This window comes from Lytechinus variegatus, chromosome 5 (assembly GCF_018143015.1).
Source record: "Lytechinus variegatus isolate NC3 chromosome 5, Lvar_3.0, whole genome shotgun sequence".
NCBI lineage: Eukaryota > Metazoa > Echinodermata > Echinoidea > Temnopleuroida > Toxopneustidae > Lytechinus > Lytechinus variegatus.
The window spans coordinates 18,557,681-18,577,079 of NC_054744.1; the positions used below are offsets into that span (position 1 = coordinate 18,557,681).

A 19,399-nucleotide genomic window follows, 5' to 3' on the forward strand; every position below is an offset into this window, starting at 1 on the left:
AGCGTGCATTGTGTCAATGCCACTGAAGCATGGATCACTAATTCCTAAGCAAAAGAGAACTATATTAGTGCACCGCGCATGTTCAACGATTACCTTCGACGTTCTTCGGCTTGCACAATGAAATTTAAAGAAAAAGGCATTTGTTACTAGATGGAAGAACTACGTTTCAAGAGGCGTAGATAGAAATGCAAATTATGGGGTGGTTCGTCTCGGCTTTGTGTTGTACTAAATTATACAAGCAAAAAGTAACATGATCATGCATATTATTATTCTGCGTGATAAAACCAGTAACAGAATAGATATTTTCCTGTATGCTTACCATGAACATATCATTATTGAGTGGTAAATTATTTCCAAAATTATCGAACGTGATCAGTTAAAGGGGTCGCGGAAACGGGGGGGGGGGGGGGCTACGATCTATATAAGTATAAAGTACGATGAGTTGATGTTAAATTATGGTTATTACACGTTAAATCATGATTGAAGAATAATCAACAGGTTTATATGAAATAATAAAAGTTCAAAATTCATTAAAATCACTGTATATCGACTAATGATGAAAGGCCCCATCCTCTGCAAAATGGCTAACTAAAATCTTCGTTAGTCGAATAACCTCGCAATCAATTTAATTAAAAATACAACTTGATTTGCAAATAACATGCACATTATAGTAACTTCCACACCCTTTCACGAATGCCGTGAACCAGTACATCAACACTTATAGGCAACATGTCATTAAAATATATGATAATTCTGAAGTTATTGCGATGGAAAAATTGGCAATTTGTTTCTTATTTATCAACAAGGTCACCTATGGCTTATTGTCTTTATCTTATCAGCAGCAGCAGAAGCAGCAGCATCATCATCATCTGGTACGGGATGAAGGCGCGAGCCTCTAACTCCCTGTCGCTTCTTGTAGGGTTAATATTGCGTTATCCGTTATTATTTGATAGTTTGAATACAAAAACCGATGCAGTGACAAAACTATGGAAAAAAATAATGTTCTGACTTGGGTTACATCAGTTGAAGGAATCGTCCTTTACTGAGTTTTAACGCCTGCAGCATCACAGTTTATTCCCCTATCAACCCATACTCCATCCCTCTCCTATACTGTTCTTTAATGTTTTCTCTCCAATGTTTACCCCCATTTCTTTTTATTCTTTACATGTTCCCCCAAAAGAACAGCCTTATATCTTTACCACAATTTAATTACAATGAACACAATACATGTCAATGTCAATGACATTATGATGGTTTTGAGAAATGATGTCATTGCCAGTGACATCATTGATATGGTAAGACCCATGTTAAATCTAGGGGATGTCAAATTTCAAACGAGATCATAATAAAAAATATACCTATGACAGACTGAATATGCTTGTGATATATTTTACGTCAGAAGAAAAATATGTCAAATTAGTGCTTTGATAAAAAAAGGATACCATATAGATACGATGTGGAAAACACTTGGTAGGCTAAATAAAACCAGATAATGTTCCCTCCGATCTGGCCGACCTTTTATAATCCCACTTCAAATATTCAGCTGGCCTTGTCCATCAGAGCTGATAGCTTAGAGCCTTTTAATCAAAGTAAAATTGCTCCGCGGGACTATATTTTTGCCTCGCGGAGAGTTTTTGTTTCTTCTACTTCGAAAACAATATTTGTAACACTAATTTTCGATGAAAATGGGCGACTTGTCCCAAACAAAGCAAATTCGGGAAAGTATGTGTTGAGAACTTTTCTTTGATACTTATTTTCAGTTAAGACCTTGTGTAAAATTAATTTACTGAGGTAAAATATTGCTGAGTAAAGTTATAGATCAACTGAAGTGGTGTTCCCCTTACACTCACTGATATAATTTTCTGTCAAAACTGGCACCGAATTGGATTTCATTATATTTCAGACATTTTCCAGTCAACAAATACCAATGTGTCTAGTAAGGAGATCGATAATTCCTATGATAAGAGTGAAAAATCAGAAAAGATACAACTCACCAAAAAGAGCTGAAAACCGAGACTACGATGTTACACTCGAATGGTTTTAGTTCGAACAGAGAATACCTACGCGGAGGCAAGCACTTTGGAGCGGTGTTATTCATATCGGCGGAGAAGCTCGGAGAGCCCTTTTCTCCTACTTTTTGGATGCATCTCAGAAAAAGCGGTATAAGGACGCTTAAAACTCACGTAACATTTGAGAAAAGGGGCATCATTGGAAGTTTTTATTTCGGGAAAAGCGTCTAGGAAGTGAATGATTTATGAAATATAATTCGTTTTTGAAGTGGTGAGTGCCAGGAGAGGAGGGGGTAAGCAAAGGCGATTGGATACCAGTTGATTCTTGGCTCTTTTGGAAGCGAGAAGGGGCAAAATGACAGGACGACGGAGGAGGAGAGGGGAGGAGACCCCTTCCTGGATACCAGGACTGGTCCAGATCCTTGTTGTCATTTGGCTTGGTTCTTTGGTGTGTGATGCAGCAACAGTTGGAATAAGTAAGTAAACCTAAAAAAATATTTGTTTCAATGTATTTGACATTGCACGAGTAATCCCGCGACTTTCCATGCGCAGTAGTTTAGAGGGAATGCAATTGGGGTTGGTGGCGGGAGGGGGGGGGGTGGCTGAATATTATGACGTCATATGTCCAATTAGGGCCATTGTGACAGTAACGTAACTTGATAAAGGATTGACTACAGGAATGCCACTTTGCACTCATTAACTATGTCAATGATTTGTTTTGAGTGTGTGTGAGTGATTTTATGTTTGATTGTTCGTACTATAATTGTGCTGAATTAGTATTATGAATTCTAAAAGTTCGACTATTTTCAATGGATACGGGTTATACGATGTAAAAGATGTTCATCCGCGATGCATTTAGGACAAGTCAAACTTAAAATAGTTCAACCGCAATAACCAAGATTTTGTACTTGATTGCTGGCATTAACGGAAAGATAAGACGTCTTGCTTATGCATATTATTATCATAATTATAGTTCTAAAAAGCGGTGAAAATGGGCAAAACGAATCGATCTGACATGATACAAAACTGAAAGATAATTGATTTCGACGATGTGAAAGTTGTTGGTAAGTGCACTCTGATGAAGATAAAAATTCTCGATCGAGGTATCACTTTCAAATCGGAGATCAGATGATATAAATGACCGGCGCCACTGAACCTGACCTCAAAAAGCCGGTTGGTAAATTCATCTTCAATTATCTCGAAATAAAATGACAAAATATGTTCTATTTTTTTGTCTTCCCCCTCTTTTCCTTCCTCTTCCTCCTCCTCTTATTCTTTCTTCTTTGTTTTTCTTTTTCTTTTCCTTCTTCTTTTTCTGCTTCTTCTTCTTTTTCCTTCTTTTTTTCCTTCTCTTCCTCCATCTCCTTTTTTCTTCGTCTTCTTCATCATACCTTTAAAGAGCAATACAATTTTTTATTGAAAATATCAGCGAGGATACGCATGTATTTGGAACTTTTTTCATTTTTCATATATTTATATCTCCTTCTCTCTTTCTCTATCTATCTATCTATCTATCTATTTATTTATCTTAATATCTATCTAATTGATGTGTTTAATTATTTTGTAGTTGGGTGGATGATTGTTTGTTTTTAAAATATCTGAAGATAATCTTATTTTAAAGTCTTCTTTTCATCACAGTGATTTACTACTCTATTTAGTCGTATATGTAGTAATCATAAATAGGAAATGAAACTTGACTTTCACCCGCGTCGAATACTTGGTGATACCCTACACATCAAAATCGGTACATGAAAGAAAGCATATCTAAAAAAAATAAAACAAGAATATCTCCAACCGAAGTAACACAAACTTCAAATTTCCTCCCTTGTCGCTTCACATACATGACTAGCATCACAGTAAAAAAAAATACACTGAAAGTCAACAAGGCTATTGATTCGCTCTTCAAGTTTAAAACCATCGGATGACAAACGAACATATGCGAGCAATGCATCAATAACTCCCAATGACTGTCACGTTTTAAACCTCACGGGTACCATTTGGAGTTGGGTTGGGTTAAAAAGGTACTCCAGAAAACTTTGAATCAGCTGGGGGAAACGTATATAATCTGGTAGGTCAAAAACAAGCAGTTTTGTGTTGCACAGGTTTGTTTTTTAGCAGTGAGTTCAGATCCGAGGAGGTTGTTCATTGATGCAACTTGAGAAAGAAAGCTGTGTGGATACAAGAAGAGAAAGAAATATGGGGGGAGGGGTATGTAAGACTAGAGCAGGGAGAAATGGGGATAGATAGAGTTTGGGATATAAGGCGAGGGACAGAGAGAGAGAGAGAGGGGGGGGTCATATGTATATGTTTTTTTTTTGGGGGGGGGGGCAAAAATACAAACACAGAGCAAGACCGTCTTCAGTAGGTAAGAAACTGTTTTGTTTGATCGATGTTCATGATTTTGAGCATACCTTGTACTTGTAGACATGCTATAGTCTCCATATCGTTATCATACCCTGAAATTCAACAACTTATTGATGCTTTCACAATTTCTGTTAAGGTATAGAACACATATGATGTGAACGGACGTTTTATCTGTGAGAAAAAAAATATATATATATATGGCGCTTTGTTATATCATTGATGTAGAATAAAAGAAAGCTTACCAGTCCGTCAAAATGGCCAAGATATGAAAATTTATTGGACAAAATCTTGCTGGACGCTGACAGACAACTCAACAATATATGTTTTATGTCCATCGTAATGGTCTACATGGTCTATGAATCACTATAGGTGATGACATCTGAAAAACATCTTCATTGTATCCTTGAAAATATGAAGGTCAAAATTATTCAAGTCAGAATAATCCGATACTAGTAAGGACTGCATCCGATGCTTTCGATTTCACGATATATTGAAGTACCATTTTGTTTATATCTCAACAATTTTTTTTTTCTATAATACAAACTAAAATCAAAGGGGAATCGAATTTCATGAAAAGAATTGTGCACCACGGAATGAACGTTGATTGAAATCAAGTTCAAGAAATTAATATCCCTCTCCCCTGGCCAGCTGATATAGCTTTTGATATCGTTATTAACAATAGGCATGATAAATTTTGCATAAATCTGACATGTGCTGCGATCATCGCCAGATGAAAAAAACATCAACAAATAATATTGAAAGGATGACATTTAACTTTTTTTCACAAAGTCATGTGAAAAGAATCCCATCTAAAACTTGGTGAACCTTAACCGATTGTGTATGACTTCATCAGTCCTTGGAGGGGTACAAAGGGATAAGTTTGCCCCCACTTCGGGAATGGAATGGGTAGCTATTGTTTGGCTGGGTCAATGCTAGGGTAATAGCCACACCTCATAGATTTCACTACAAACAATGTGTATCCGGCAGTGAACTTGGATCTACCTTCTACAGGTTCTTTGTGATTCTAATTCTTAGATTGCAATTAGTGGCTAGCCCATTTAATTGTCATTGCAGGAGAACAGTGGAAGGTGTGTGGAGGAATAGGATATGGAATGGAGAGAGAGAGAGGGGGGGGGTGTATGTGGGTGTGTTGTGCGTGTGAGAGTGTGTGTGTGAGTGTGGGTGTGTGTGTGTGTGTGTGGGAAAGAGAGAGAGAGAGGGAGGGGGAAGGGTCGAGGCGATGGAGGGTCTGGCGTTTTGTTGACGCGGTATAACAGACGTACGTCGGATAAGAATTTCATAAACACAAAGTCAAGTCGAATCTAAAACCACCTCCCGGCACTGCATGTATACAAAGATCATGCCAATCATCAACATACAACAGCAATTTCATGTCTATCTATGACATTGTACATGTATTGTTCACTGATAATAAGACGGAGCTTTTATATTGGGCCTATTAACTGGTGAATCGACAAAAAAGGATCTTAATATCATTTTCAATAATTGCTTTCCTTATGTTATTTTCTTAAATGTAAATGACAGGTGCAATAGACTATAAATATATTTTTTAATCTTCGCCATATTGAATTTAAAAAATCTTTGTTATCAAAACCTTGGTCCGAAACGGCAGAATACCGAAATTAGGACTAACCTTTCTGTTTTCGTGTTATAAGATCCAAATGGTCTGTCAATTTCTTATTTCGTTCACAGCGTCACACCCTTTTTATTCCTAGATAGAATAAACCAGTAATATGAGTTTCCTACCGCGACCAAGGTCCATGCAATTTGGGTATTAAATGTATTTTTCTCATTTTCACATTTTTGATATAGGCCTTCGGATATTTGATACTATATACCGCACACGATCATAACTGGGATTATAAGAGAGCTTTGCTCGGGAAGTTCAAACCTTCCCTCAAGAAACTTGTTGTATTTGGAGGGGGTTAACGTCCTATTTTCCCCACGTGATCTTCTTACGTCACCTCATCAAAATTGTTATTCTGTTCTTTTCGTTGACCTCAATTGAATTTCTAAATTTCTTCTTGACCGAGTGCAATTGAATGTGTTTTAGATTATTTCCCTCTTTGAGCGGAATTGTATCAATTTTCGTTTACAATTGGAAATGGAATGCTTGAGAAAGAGATTGGAATATCTGAAGTCATACCTTATACTTTGTGATAGTTTAGGACTCCCAGACCATATAAAGAAAGGTTTGGGTTATTAGAATGCAGAGTAACAGTATCACAATCTTTGAAACATTGTGGGCGAGGATAGAAAAACAGACACAAGAGGTTGATGTTTATACAATTAACAAAAATACAGTCAATTTCAAGTAGGGTCTATTAATTGTATCTCCTATTTATGATGTATCATAAATTCTAAAAAAAAACACACACACCATGATTTGGTGATAATGAAAGACACAAGAAGTTAATGTTTGTACAATTAACAAAAATACAGTCAATTTTGAATAGGGTCTATTAATTGTATTTCCTATTAATGATGTATCATAAATTCTAAAAAAAAAAGACACACACATAATTTGGTAATAATGAAATTTAAAAAAATATAACACATTGAAATACAGTATAGAAAATGAATTGTGGAAAAATATAAGAAGCAAGAAATCACATAAACCACGAGGGAGAAAGGAAAGACAGAAACCCAAATGAATATAAATGATTGGGGTGGGTGAGGGGAGGGGGTGAGGTCAGAGAAGTTCATAGAAAATATACTTCAAAGACATCAAATAGCTTAATGGGATTGAATTTATTTTCTTATTGCTTATAATGCCATCTTCAGGATGGAGCAAAATGGAATCTAGTCTATAAAACGTGAACTATTTTGCCTGTTGAACATACAACTGAGCTAAGTGGATCTTGGTATTTTCATGCCATGGGACAAATAAATATACATTTTTAGTCCCCAAGATATCTGTCAAATTTTGATTATTCCTCACCTTTGTCTGGCAGTATGTTTTTGAGTTCAGGCGCGCATATTCGATTGTATATCTATCAGTATAATCTCTTTAGTCTCCCTTTCAAACATTTGTAATGTTTGGTACGTGCTGCAGATCTGGCCGAAAACTGACCCAATTACCTCTGACTAACCTTGGTGCTTCAATTGTCTGGACTGATCTGTGAGGATTCTTTTCAAGTTTTGTTTAGTTTATGTCAGTTGTTACAAGGTTACATATCAGAAAGTTAGTTGAGAGCATTTATATCACAACTTAACAATTTTTTTCAAAATGTTGTAATGTTTAATAAAACATATCAATATGAATTATATTATTGATTGTGCATTTTTTTCATATCTGTGTCTCTTACTCTTTCCACTTTCAATTTCTATTTCTGTTTGATATTCTGTTTAAAATTTTGGCCCCCTGTTCCCTCTTTTCAAAATAATTGAAATATTTTGACGAACATTCCGTATTTTATATATTTTTTCACATTTTATAACATCAAGAAATGAATAACGATGGCAGCGTCAACTTGGCAAGACCGTATACATAGCACCGCTCATTGACCTTCCTAAAATACTCTCATGTGATTGGCTAATTTGTTCGATCACGTGACGCACCGCAATGCCAAGCCAGTGACGCGTGACAAGGAATTGGCTTCACAGCGATACAGTGCAGATGTGAACACGGCCGTAAGACATAAATTACATGTAAATGCACGCCAAATGCGTGCCAATTCACATTTAAATCAAAACGGGCCATGGTTATCATTATTACTTATACTGCGCCTTTCCTATTAAATCCAAAGCGCTTACAATGAATGAATTAAATGTAATTGTAGTTATTTTCTGAGCCATGGGCTATCGTAACAGGTTGCAGGGTTGGATATCAATTTGTTTGTAGAATAAAATAACCCGAATGATGTAGACCATATTTTGTTAGATATTCAGTCCTCATCCACAGTTTGGTATAATTATCAGGCCTTAACCAAAGCCTTCCCTATATTAAATACAATTCTAAATGATTTTCTTGTTGTCTCTTCCTCTCTTTAAACCCAAAGGTGCCATGTTTGGAGAGGATACCGGGTATGCTAATAATTACCGGACCGTGATCAACGATGGCGTACTCTACGTGAATCGAAACCAGACATTCCTCGGTGGTATTCATACCCTGGAGTTCATTGATAAAGATAATATCATCCCCAGCAACACATCATACGATGGGTTAGTGGACGGTGAGTTGCCCATTGAATATTCATTTACTTTCATTTATTTATTTATGTATTAGTTATTCATTTATTAGTTATTTATTTACTTATTTGTTTATCTATTGATCTATTTGATTATTATCATTATTATATCATCATCATTATTATTATCATTATAAGGCTATTAGTACCATCATCATTATCATTATTATTACCATATCATTATTGATTTTCTGAATATTAGTCGAACATATTACTTAAAGAGGCGAATTGGCGATTCACATTTTTATTTTATTATACTGATCTTTGCGTGTCAGATCATGGACCTGTAGAAGGTCCATGTTCAGATTCACCCTAAAATAATGGCATAGTAAATACTACATATCCTGAATCTATCAATTTACAGATTTTGACTCATCATAAACCTTTATAGCAAGGTGCCCGTTCAATTAATTTTGAGATGACAAAATATCTTATTTGAAAAAGAATACGAAAACGTCACATTCATTCAATAGTTTTTTTCTTCTGGTTTTCAGTGAGGCCGCTCAGCGGTAAGGCGATTGGTTGGTTTTACCATCATTCCTCGTATACCATCTTTTGTCATTCTCGGAGTTTGTTCTAAAATAATATGTTTTACATTATGTTCTGCCTTTTCTTTTATTTCTTTTTATTCTTAATGTTTATTTTTTGGGGGTCGGTGTTTTTACAATGCTATCATGGCAACCTATTTTAAATATTGTCATTCTTGATGATTATTAATAAAAACATAAGGATAATAAATATGTAACGAAATATGTATATAATTATGTATATTACTATTAATTGAAACTCAATAATTTCAGTATAGACAGACGTTTCCCTGATTCATCGAATATCGCACGTGTTTTTATCATGATTAATTTTACACGATTCAAGTTTTTAAAAACGTGAACTTGTCGATGTGTTTTGTTTTATTCATCAGTCGTTTTTCCTTTAGTCAGTTTATTCGTTCATCCTAATGTTTTGACATGCCATTTGGATTATTTTCGAAACCACTCCCATATTTTGGCCTCGGATTACAGAAAATGCAATTACATGCATAATATAAATAAAAAGTATGAAAACAATTATAAGTCTATGATTTATGTTTATGTATTGAACAGCCTGTCAGCATATAGCGACGGAGCAGATCTCGGCACTGATCCTCCCAGCCGACCGGTGTACAGACCACGACGACATCGCCGGCGTGGTCAGTCACGGCTCCAACCCTGTCTTTTCCATCGACCAGGGCAATTTCGGGTCCGGGTCCAAGGCTTTTAAAATGTACCCTACCCCCGAGGAAATGACTGAATTCTATGTCGACATCATGACGTATTTCTCGTGGAGGGCTTTCATCTTATTATACGATGACAGCAGTGGTAAGAATCTAATTTATACTCATTTTGCAAGAATAAAATTGTATTTGTTTTTGCCAAGTAGCAATGGCATTGGTATATTATGATTATAATATTGTTTTATTGTCCAACTTAATGGAAATTCATTTTGTTTACATGCAAACATACAAATTACAACACATAAGGAATTATACATAATCAAGGAGAGACAAGTACAAAATATTCGCGTGCACATAAAACATACTCATTCTTATTAAAAAATTATCAAGCTTTCTACATAGTTACATCTTTAAATCACCTTTGATAATGTCTCTTGATAAAGAGGGGTCTTAAGAAAAATATTAGGAAATAATTTGGAGCAGAGGAGAGGTACATGATAATATTGAGGATTTTGAAGGCATGAAGGGTAGGGAGGGGGTGTATTCGATTTTAGATAGGGGAAGAATTGAATGTGATATACAAAGGAGAAGGATGGAATTGGGAGGGGAGTCAAGAAAAGAAGATGGAATTTAGCATGGAGATCGATTGGAGAAAGGAGAATGTCGAAAAAAAGGGAACAAGAAAACCGACTGATATTCTCAAATGAAATTTTATTATGATTATGAAATCATTTATAACCATGACAATCACATTCTGGAATTGACGTAATTTTTGACCTTTGAATTTGAAAAGATATATTTTTATAGATTTTTGGCAATATTAGTAAATGATATCATATTTCATACTTTTCCTCTCATTTCCTCTAATTTTCTCCCTTTTTAAGAGGGGGGGGGAGGAGTTTTGGGACCATGAATCCACCCCAGCTATACGCCAGTGGTGATAAGGTATACTATGATAGAGGAATGAATTACGATAATAACTTGTGTATATATATATATATATTTTTCTCCTTGACAGCCTTTGCCAACATGGAAGGCCTTCTGGAATATGCGTCATCGCAAGAGTGGAACGTAACGGCCGTGGTCCTGGACGAGGACGACTTCGAGAACAACGTCCCAACCATCGAGGATGAGAAGACCACGAATATCTTCCTCATCTGTACTTCGGAGGCAACACTAAGGAGGACCCTTGATAGGGTAAGATATAGTCTCTGGAAATTCATGAATGGATGAGACTTTTCCTCATTGTTTTCTCTATTGTATTTGAGGTCGACCTTGTCAAAGATTACTGATTTTATAAAAAGACCCATATCGAGGTTTTTACAGGTAAGAAGGGGGAAGCATTGACTACATGATTGACTAAGATGAAGTGTGATCACTATTGTCACTGATGAGAAACAACTTAGACTGAAATTGAATTTCATTATCCATGTTATCTAACAGTTATTTTCCGGAGTGTCGTTTTGAAGTAATGTCTTGATTTAGGTCAATCAATTTTTAGTTTTAACAGAACTGACAGCATTATATTGACAATCATACTTTTATATATCTTGCAGGCCATTGACCTCCGAATATTAGGACCGAAATACACGTGGATGATCGGCAACCTGGTGAGTATAAATATAACACCATCCCAAATATCGTATTTTTTTTAATCAAAGAGTAAAATGAGAGTAGGCCTATGCTACTCATAATGAAATTGCAGTGACTTCCATCATACAAATGAATATTAATCTTTACATACATTTTTATACGTGTAACAGAATGCGTATTGTTTGTTAAGACTCTAGAAAAACACAATTAGTTTCTTGTAAAGTGTTAATAGAAAATTAGTACGAGATTTCATATATTATTAGGAGCATTGTCACCCTCGATCCTTGCTCCATAGTGAAATCTCTATTTCAGGGGCACGAACTAGCCCCTATACCGGATCGACACACTTTTAGGCTTACTAGAATTCTGGTTAGGCCTATGCGTTTAATATAGTGTTTTGTTGTAACACTGCGGAATCCAAACTTTGGTTAGACATAATATGAAAATAAGCAACATTTTCTCTTTCCCGATTGCAGGACTTGGCCATGGACCGGACATTCATGGAAACTTTAGAAGACACCAACGCTTACATCACTCGCTTCAGCATGAACTACACCCGTGATTGGCAGTACGCCCTCCCGACCACCGGTTCATCACAGTTCACCGAGTGGGAATTCCGTGAACGAAACGCCTACGATGCCGCCATCGCCATCGGGCACGCGCTCAGGAAGTACCGTTTGAAGAGAGAAGCCGACGGGGTTGTCGGTAGCTCGGTGTTGCCCGGAGATACCCCCATGCCCGCGTGTCCCTCTTCACCCTCAATAGTCGCCACCAACGTGCTCACAAGATACTTGAAAAATGTAAGCGCCGAAGTTTTGGCGGTAGTTTGACATTTTAGTCTTTGATTTTAGTATAAAGTTCCCGTCAATCCTCATTTTCCATATTGTATGTTATGCTAATCATTGTCATTATTATTATTATCATTGAGAGAGGAGAACAGCGCTCAAAACGTTTCCTAGCTGATTTGTGAAAATATTATTTATTTACGGATGTACATACAGTAACCTTAGCCTACCGTTCTTCCCTCATATTTTTTCATTTTCTTTTGTTTTAAACATCCCTTTCTCTGCTTTTATTATCACTTCAACGATGGGGCAGCTCGTCCTGCTTATGCGCATGTATTTTGTGTATCCAGACTTTCAAAGTGAATCAAAACCTTAAAATGTTAATGATGATTAAACGTACTAAAGGTGTTTAGATTTTATTCGATGCTTCATATAAATAGTTTCTTAATCAAATTAAGCTGATTTTGAATTTGATATTCTAACCTACTGGTACTGAGGGGCCTAATGCATTTATGGAAACAAACTTGTAGGGAAAAAGAGGATTGGGAGACTTTACATTGACCTGATGTGTGACATTATCTTCCTTTTTCATATCAGATAAGTTTTGAAGGCATAACGGGAAATGTCGCTTTCAACGATAACGGAGATCGCACCAATTACACAATTACTATATACAGCGGGCAAGGAGAATCGGTCCATCAAATAGTAAGTATACCAAAAAGGCGCAATACCGGTATTCATTTATTTAGATGTAAATAAAATGTAGAATGAAGAGAGCAAATTAAGATGAATTATGGGTATGAAATATCATGCCGTGACTGGAATATTTGCTGTACTTATAATTTGTAGGGCCGTTGGATCATATTACAGTACCTCCAGTTCGAATGAAAACAAGGCACTACATCACTCTAATAAATGTTTTTTTTTAAGTACCACCATGTCTTACAGTGCAATAATTATTGTAAGGAATTAATAAATAAATAATAAAGGATTTGTATAGCGCACGTATCCACCTTGCTAGGTGCTCAAGGCGCTCCTATATTACCCCGGCTAAGCTAGTCTACCGATTCTGGTGCGGACAGCTTTTTGAGGAATTACTTCCTGCCGGTACCCATTTACCTCACCTGGGTCGAGTGCAGCACAATGTGGATAAATAAAATACGCCATGGCTAGGATTCAAACACACGACCCTCTGTTTGAAAGGCGAGAGTCAGAACCACTAGACCACGACGCACCCACTTATCAATGAAGCCGTTCATCGTTTTGTTGGAAGAGTGGAAAGTAAGATTTAAGGCATGTAAACCATGTAAACGGTTGACCTGTCTGTAAGGTTGGTGGATTCAGTCCTGCAAGGTGAAATATTTTTCGAAGATCTATCTTCCGGCCTTCCTTTCAATGTACACCCCTTTCTCTGTTATCATTTTTACAGCGTGGCATCTGGACCCAGAATATCAAACATTGGGAAGACACGTGGAATAGGGAATGGCAAAGCGAGGGTAGACTCAACGTCACCAATTACAACTATGGAAATGATAGACGTATTAAGATCGTGACAATTGAGGTGAGAATATTATGTTCCCTTCCCTTCCCTTAGAAACCGAATGCCTTATTTGTCGCTTTGAATTCATGCCGATATCATGATCGCACATGAGATTTTCATGCGTGTGTATGTTTTAATCGGGGTTTGATGAATCAAGAATTAGATAAAGCTAAAGATATATTTATGTTGGAATATTCTACAATTTGCCTAGTTTCAATGGAGTTGGGACTTTAAAAGGACCCGTTTACACTTGCGCGCTTAGTGTTTTCAATTGGCAATACCAGCGTAAGTTCTCAAATGATTTGATATGTATCATTTCTTGGGATTTAAGGTAGATTATCGAACTGATATTTAATCTGGGAAGAACAAAATAAAAAAAAATGTATAGAACTGTGACGCGATCATAAAAACTTGCAGCTTTTGAGAAATTGTCATTATTGTAACTTCCATTGAAACCTTGAACATGTTGAATGTGATTGAATAATGAGCCCTGTTATTGTGGTAGTTGCCATAACGGCAAACAGAGATAGAGATGAATAAATATGATCATGAAATAATATTGTGTAAGGTGATAAGTTCAGGTCAAACGGATTCCTTATAGTTCCTTCACCGTTTACATTTTCCAAAAGGCGGAACCGTTCCTCTTCAAGCGTGAAAACTACCTGGAGCTCCGTCGCCAGGAAAACAGCCTCTACGCTGGCCGACGCAAGCGGCAGATCCAGACAGGTCCATACACCGGCAACGACCGTTACGACGGCTACATCATGGATCTGCTCAGCAGGATCAAAGCTTACATGCGCGGAATAGACTTCGAATACGAGGTGGAGCTCGTACCTGATGGCAAGTACGGTCACAAGAGCAAGTACAGCAAGAAGTGGGACGGCATGATTGGAGAGGTGTTGCGGAAGGTGAGTTGTGTTGCCCTGTTTTTCCCCTGTCCGTTAAACACTCCCTCCGACATTTCCCAGAAATGAGTCTATTCTATATATTTCTACTCTGATGACAGTATCAGTAATTTAGAATATTTCTGAATCACGGAGGGGCAAAAGGGGTGACGCCTGTCGTCGTTATAGATTTGTTGAAAACATCTAAATTCTTCTCTTTAACAATGTTAATCATTTTAAAGCGAATTTTGTTTGGTTCCCATGCCCTATCTGCACTGAACTGATGTCCATGTTCTTTTCATTTTTCATGAAAAACAGCACAGACTAATTCAAAGTAAAAATTTCGTTATATGAACGTTATTTTGAGAATAAATTTCAATGTTGAATAGAACGATTTATTAATCAAAATGTTTAATATCATAAGATGAGCAGACGTAGATAATGGTTGCCTTTACCACATATTTGTTTGAACTGATTGAATTACTTATGTGATGTTTTGGATTGACTTCTTATTTTCAGATGCATGCAGAAATTCAGAATAAATAGCATGCTTAAAGATGAAGAAAGTGTTTTTTTTATATACCACTTTGTCATTTCCAATGGAAATGGAAGGATTCAGAGTCTTACAATTTTGTTCACGCATTGCAGAACGTATCGATATTATGTGATTTCTGGTAACTGATTGACAAATCGAAACTGACAGACAATCCCAACAAGAAAAATAGCTTTATTCAATGTAAACATCTAGAATTTGATGTGAACTAAAATGAATTTATTGTTTCTTATAATCACAGAAAGCGGACATCGCTGCTGCTCCCATCACCATCACTAAAGAGCGCCTAAAAGATGTCGAGTTCACAGATTCCTTCATGAGCGGAGGCATCAAACTTCTCCTCAAGAATCCTTATTACATCGACCACAATCCATTCCGTTTCCTTCATCCCTTCGGCATCGAAGTCTGGTTTGTCAACTTAGGAACATTCCTCATCGTTGCTGGTGTTCTTTGTCTCATTAACTACTTTGATCCGTACGAGTGGAAAGCCGCAGCCGAGCGTGGGGAGACCTTTGAGGAGAACGGCCGCAACTTCTGTTGGAAGAACTCACTTTGGTACTGCACAACTACACTATTCCTCCAAGGATACGATCGCGCTCCTCGCTCCAACGCCGGGCATACGCTCACGGCCTTTTGGTGGGTGTTCGTGTTGGTCATGGTGTTCGTCTATCTATTCAATCTCCCTGGAAAGCTCAACACCAACAAACGACTCACCTACATCAAGAACCCCGATGACCTGACCAACCAAGCTGATGTGAATATTGGTACGGTGTACGATGGTTCCATCCATTGGTATCTCTTCAAATCTGGAATCCCAGCCTACAGCCGCATCTGGCACCGGATGTACCATAATCCTGCGAAGGTGTACGTCGAGAACACCACAGTGGGTATCCAGAGGGTACGAGACAGCAATGGCAAATATGCTTTCCTGGGAGAATCCGGTGAGCTGGATTACGCCGCCAGTCTGCGCCCGTGTGATCTAATCGTAAGCGGTGGGTACGTGGATCGTAGCACCTACGCCATGGTCGTCTCGAAGGGGTCACCGCTCGGTGACCACCTGTCATATGCCATAGAGACCCTTAGAGATACTGGTGTCCTGGAAGATCTTCACAGAGAATGGTGGGGCTTGGACAGAACCTACTGGCAACGCTGCAGGAATCTCACCCGCTACGAGCGACAGGGTATGTTCTCCTTCACCGTCAGTGATATGGAAGGCATCTACTTCTTCCTCTTGCTCGGGTTCGCCATCAGCATCCTCGTGTTCGTTCTCGAGATCATGGTGTATGGTTGCAAAGGAAGAGAGAAAACCTCAGGAAAATCCGGCGGCCATCAGCTGAACGGCACTGGGAGGGGAGGGACTGGATCCAGCAAGTCTGGTGGTAAAAAGTCTGCATCCGGTGGTGGTGGTGCAGGAGGAGGTGGCGGAGGAAATGATCCCAACTTATGGATCTAACACTCATCTAAATCCTCCCAAGAAACTTTCGAATCAATCACTCTTTGTAAAGTCCTCAGGACGGAGACGAGCTATTCCTTTAAGACGTCCCTTTTCTCTGTATATGATACATTTTCATTGCATTTTCTTATGTAACAGTGCATGCGTTATAATGATAAATCACGAGCGGAAACTGTTTCACCCTTTTCATAGAATATGCACCCTATCAAGTTTAAACATAATTATTGTTAATTGTTTCTCGTGACGAGACCCGGAAGGGGGAGATATGTGAATAGAGTTTATAGCGTTCCTCAAAAATATCTTTCAATATAGATAGCATTCCTAAAAAATTCTGTTGTAAATAATATGCCTAATATGTTTTATTGTAATGCCATATTATGATGATATTATTGTAAGGGAAAACGTATTAGAATTCATGATCATGTTTTAAATGAATGTATATGTTGCACTCTCAGTTTATTTGTCATGAAGTATACGTTGTTTCAAAAAATGACAATGCGGCTACTTTTCATATAACCTGTTTGATACTCCTTGAATGATATTCGTGTTTGAAAGTTTTGTATAAAATGAATTGGATGTATGATATGATATTGCAACTTCAAATACACCCTTTGCAATGTATATTGAAATAAAGGTGAGAGAGTTTTTTTAATTGTCATAAAATACATATGTATGAACTGACAATACTTCCTTTCAATGTTTTTTTAAGTATTTGAGACTTATGACTATGGTATTGGTGGTGTAGCGAAATTGACGATAGATTGATGTTGATTATCATGGTATTTTGATGTTGATTATACGAGGTTGGTAATGGCGATTGTCGAGTTTCATTAGGATTGCTGCTACCTAATGGATGAACAAGTTATGACGGCGATGATGAAAAGGAGGATTATGATAGTAATGCGGATGATAAAGGATTATATTGATGATGATGATGATGATGAGGATGATGGCGGTGATGGTGATGAGGATGATGGCGGTGATGATGATGATGATGATGATGGTGATGAGGATGATGGCGGTGATGGTGGGTGATATGATAAAGATACTGATTGTGATGAAGGGTGATGGGATGATGGTGAAAATAGACAGCTATATGTATGATTGACTACTCGGGGCAAAGAGGGAGAGAGAAAGAGAGCGAGGGCATGGAGGGGGGGGGGTGATTTCGAAATTTGACGTTGCTTTTGCATTTCATATCTTGAGCTTTACTGCTATAACTACAGTCTAATTATTAACACTCTCCTTAATAATGGACTTAATGCTAAGGAGTTTTGTAGTATTTCAAAGTCCCTACATGTTTTGCCATAGATATTCATTCGAGCTCAATTTTTAAATTTGATATTGCTGATTGACAAAAATGAATGAATACGACTGACAATCTAACACGGATTCTCGGGAGGGTACCTACTGAACTTACTTTTTCCAAATTGGAAAGATGTATCACTACTATGGAACTATACTTTTACTGACGGAAGAATTAGGGTCATTTTACTCCCTCAAGTGATGAATTTGGTCCCGTCAGGTGTAGTCTTCAAATTTGCTGATTTACTTTTAAAATGAGCCGGTCGAGGTACCCTTTTCTGGTCAGATATGGAATGTCAGACATTTATCCTATCCACTGGTAGTAAACATTCAACCCTCGAATTTCCTCATTTTTTATGAATTCTTTTTAAGTGCCACTTTAACACACGAGTCTATAGGAAATGATTTAGGCCTGTGAGCCCTGAAGATAATTATATCTTGATAAATAGAGTAAATTCACAGAACAAAGTGCTGAAAATGTTTTCCAAATCGGATAAAGTAACGAAGTCATTGACTTTTAAGGTAACATTTCTCGGCATGTCTTCATGAATATTCATGAGGTGGGCTGATGTCATATCCCCACTTATTCTTTTGTATTCTATTATATGAAATTAGGTTTGTTCAAAAATTTTCTACCAAAAACTGAAAAAATGGATTGACAGCTCAGGCGCGTACGCAAGGGGGGGGGGGGTTCGGGGGTTCAACCCCCCCCCCCTTTTCGTTTCCTTTTTTTTTTTTTTTTTTTTTTTTGCTTGTCTCCCCAGAGGTCGATCTGGTCAAGGAGTTATCGGGCAAGAGCCTGATAACTCCTTGGTCTGGTTACGGACAGTTCCCCTACCCAATAATGTATATGACAGCAATAATGAACAGAATCTCATGTTTCCGACGAAAAACACAGAAAAAATTTCCGCTCGCTTCGCTCGCTCCATTTTATTATATCTTTTATTTCCGCATGTCGCCGACATGATCACGGTATCGCCATTAACAAGGCCATACATGATTATCATGATGTATACTTATGAATACAAGTGAACCAAGACAAAGACATACGTTTTCTTACAAAATATGTTTTACCAATATGAAAACCAAAATGACGGAAAACGCTAAAATGTCGGTTAGCTCGCTCCGCTCGCTCGTAATATATGAAATTCCATAAGTTTCTAGTCTCTTGATCAAGGCCATATCATGAGACTTACGAGCAGAAGGACATGTATCATCAACTAATATGTAATCATTACCAACAAGCTATTGAGAAGAATTGTATGTTTTGACGGAAAAACGCAAACATTTCGGCTCGCTTGCTCCGCTCGCTCGTAATTATTCATGACATTTCTCAAGTTTCTAGTGTTCTGATCAAGGCCATATCCAGGCGCGTAGCCAGGGGGGGCGGTCGCCCCCCAAAAAAAACGTCCCCAAAAAGAAAAAAAAGAAGGGAAAAAAGGAGAGGAGAAAAGGAAAAGTGAAGAAAGGAAAGGGAAGAAAGGTAGCTTTG

At 37.5% G+C, this 19,399-nt stretch overlaps 1 protein-coding gene across 1 annotated transcript; it reads left to right on the top strand.

Annotated features, from left to right (window-relative positions):
• Positions 1-2,068: 2,068 nt before the first annotated feature.
• Positions 2,069-17,267, top strand: LOC121415635 (glutamate receptor 1-like). The gene is made up of 10 exons (XM_041608923.1): positions 2,069-2,485; positions 8,396-8,569; positions 9,685-9,939; positions 10,813-10,991; positions 11,351-11,404; positions 11,864-12,187; positions 12,770-12,877; positions 13,602-13,733; positions 14,342-14,620; positions 15,391-17,267. The coding sequence occupies exons 1-10, from the start codon at positions 2,365-2,367 to the stop codon at positions 16,600-16,602; spliced, it is 2,838 nt and encodes a 945-aa protein (XP_041464857.1). The 5' UTR covers positions 2,069-2,364; the 3' UTR covers positions 16,603-17,267.
• The last annotated feature ends 2,132 nt before the right edge of the window (positions 17,268-19,399 follow it).

Excerpts from the sequence above, each read along its gene's own strand:
- LOC121415635 (XM_041608923.1), top strand. The coding sequence starts at position 2,365 with ATGACAGGACGACGGAGGAGGAGAGGGGAGGAGACCCCTTCCTGGATA. Across the intron at positions 9,940-10,812 it reads ATTATACGATGACAGCAGTG|CCTTTGCCAACATGGAAGGC; the intron begins GTAAGAATCTAA and ends TCTCCTTGACAG. Across the intron at positions 10,992-11,350 it reads TAAGGAGGACCCTTGATAGG|GCCATTGACCTCCGAATATT; the intron begins GTAAGATATAGT and ends TATATCTTGCAG.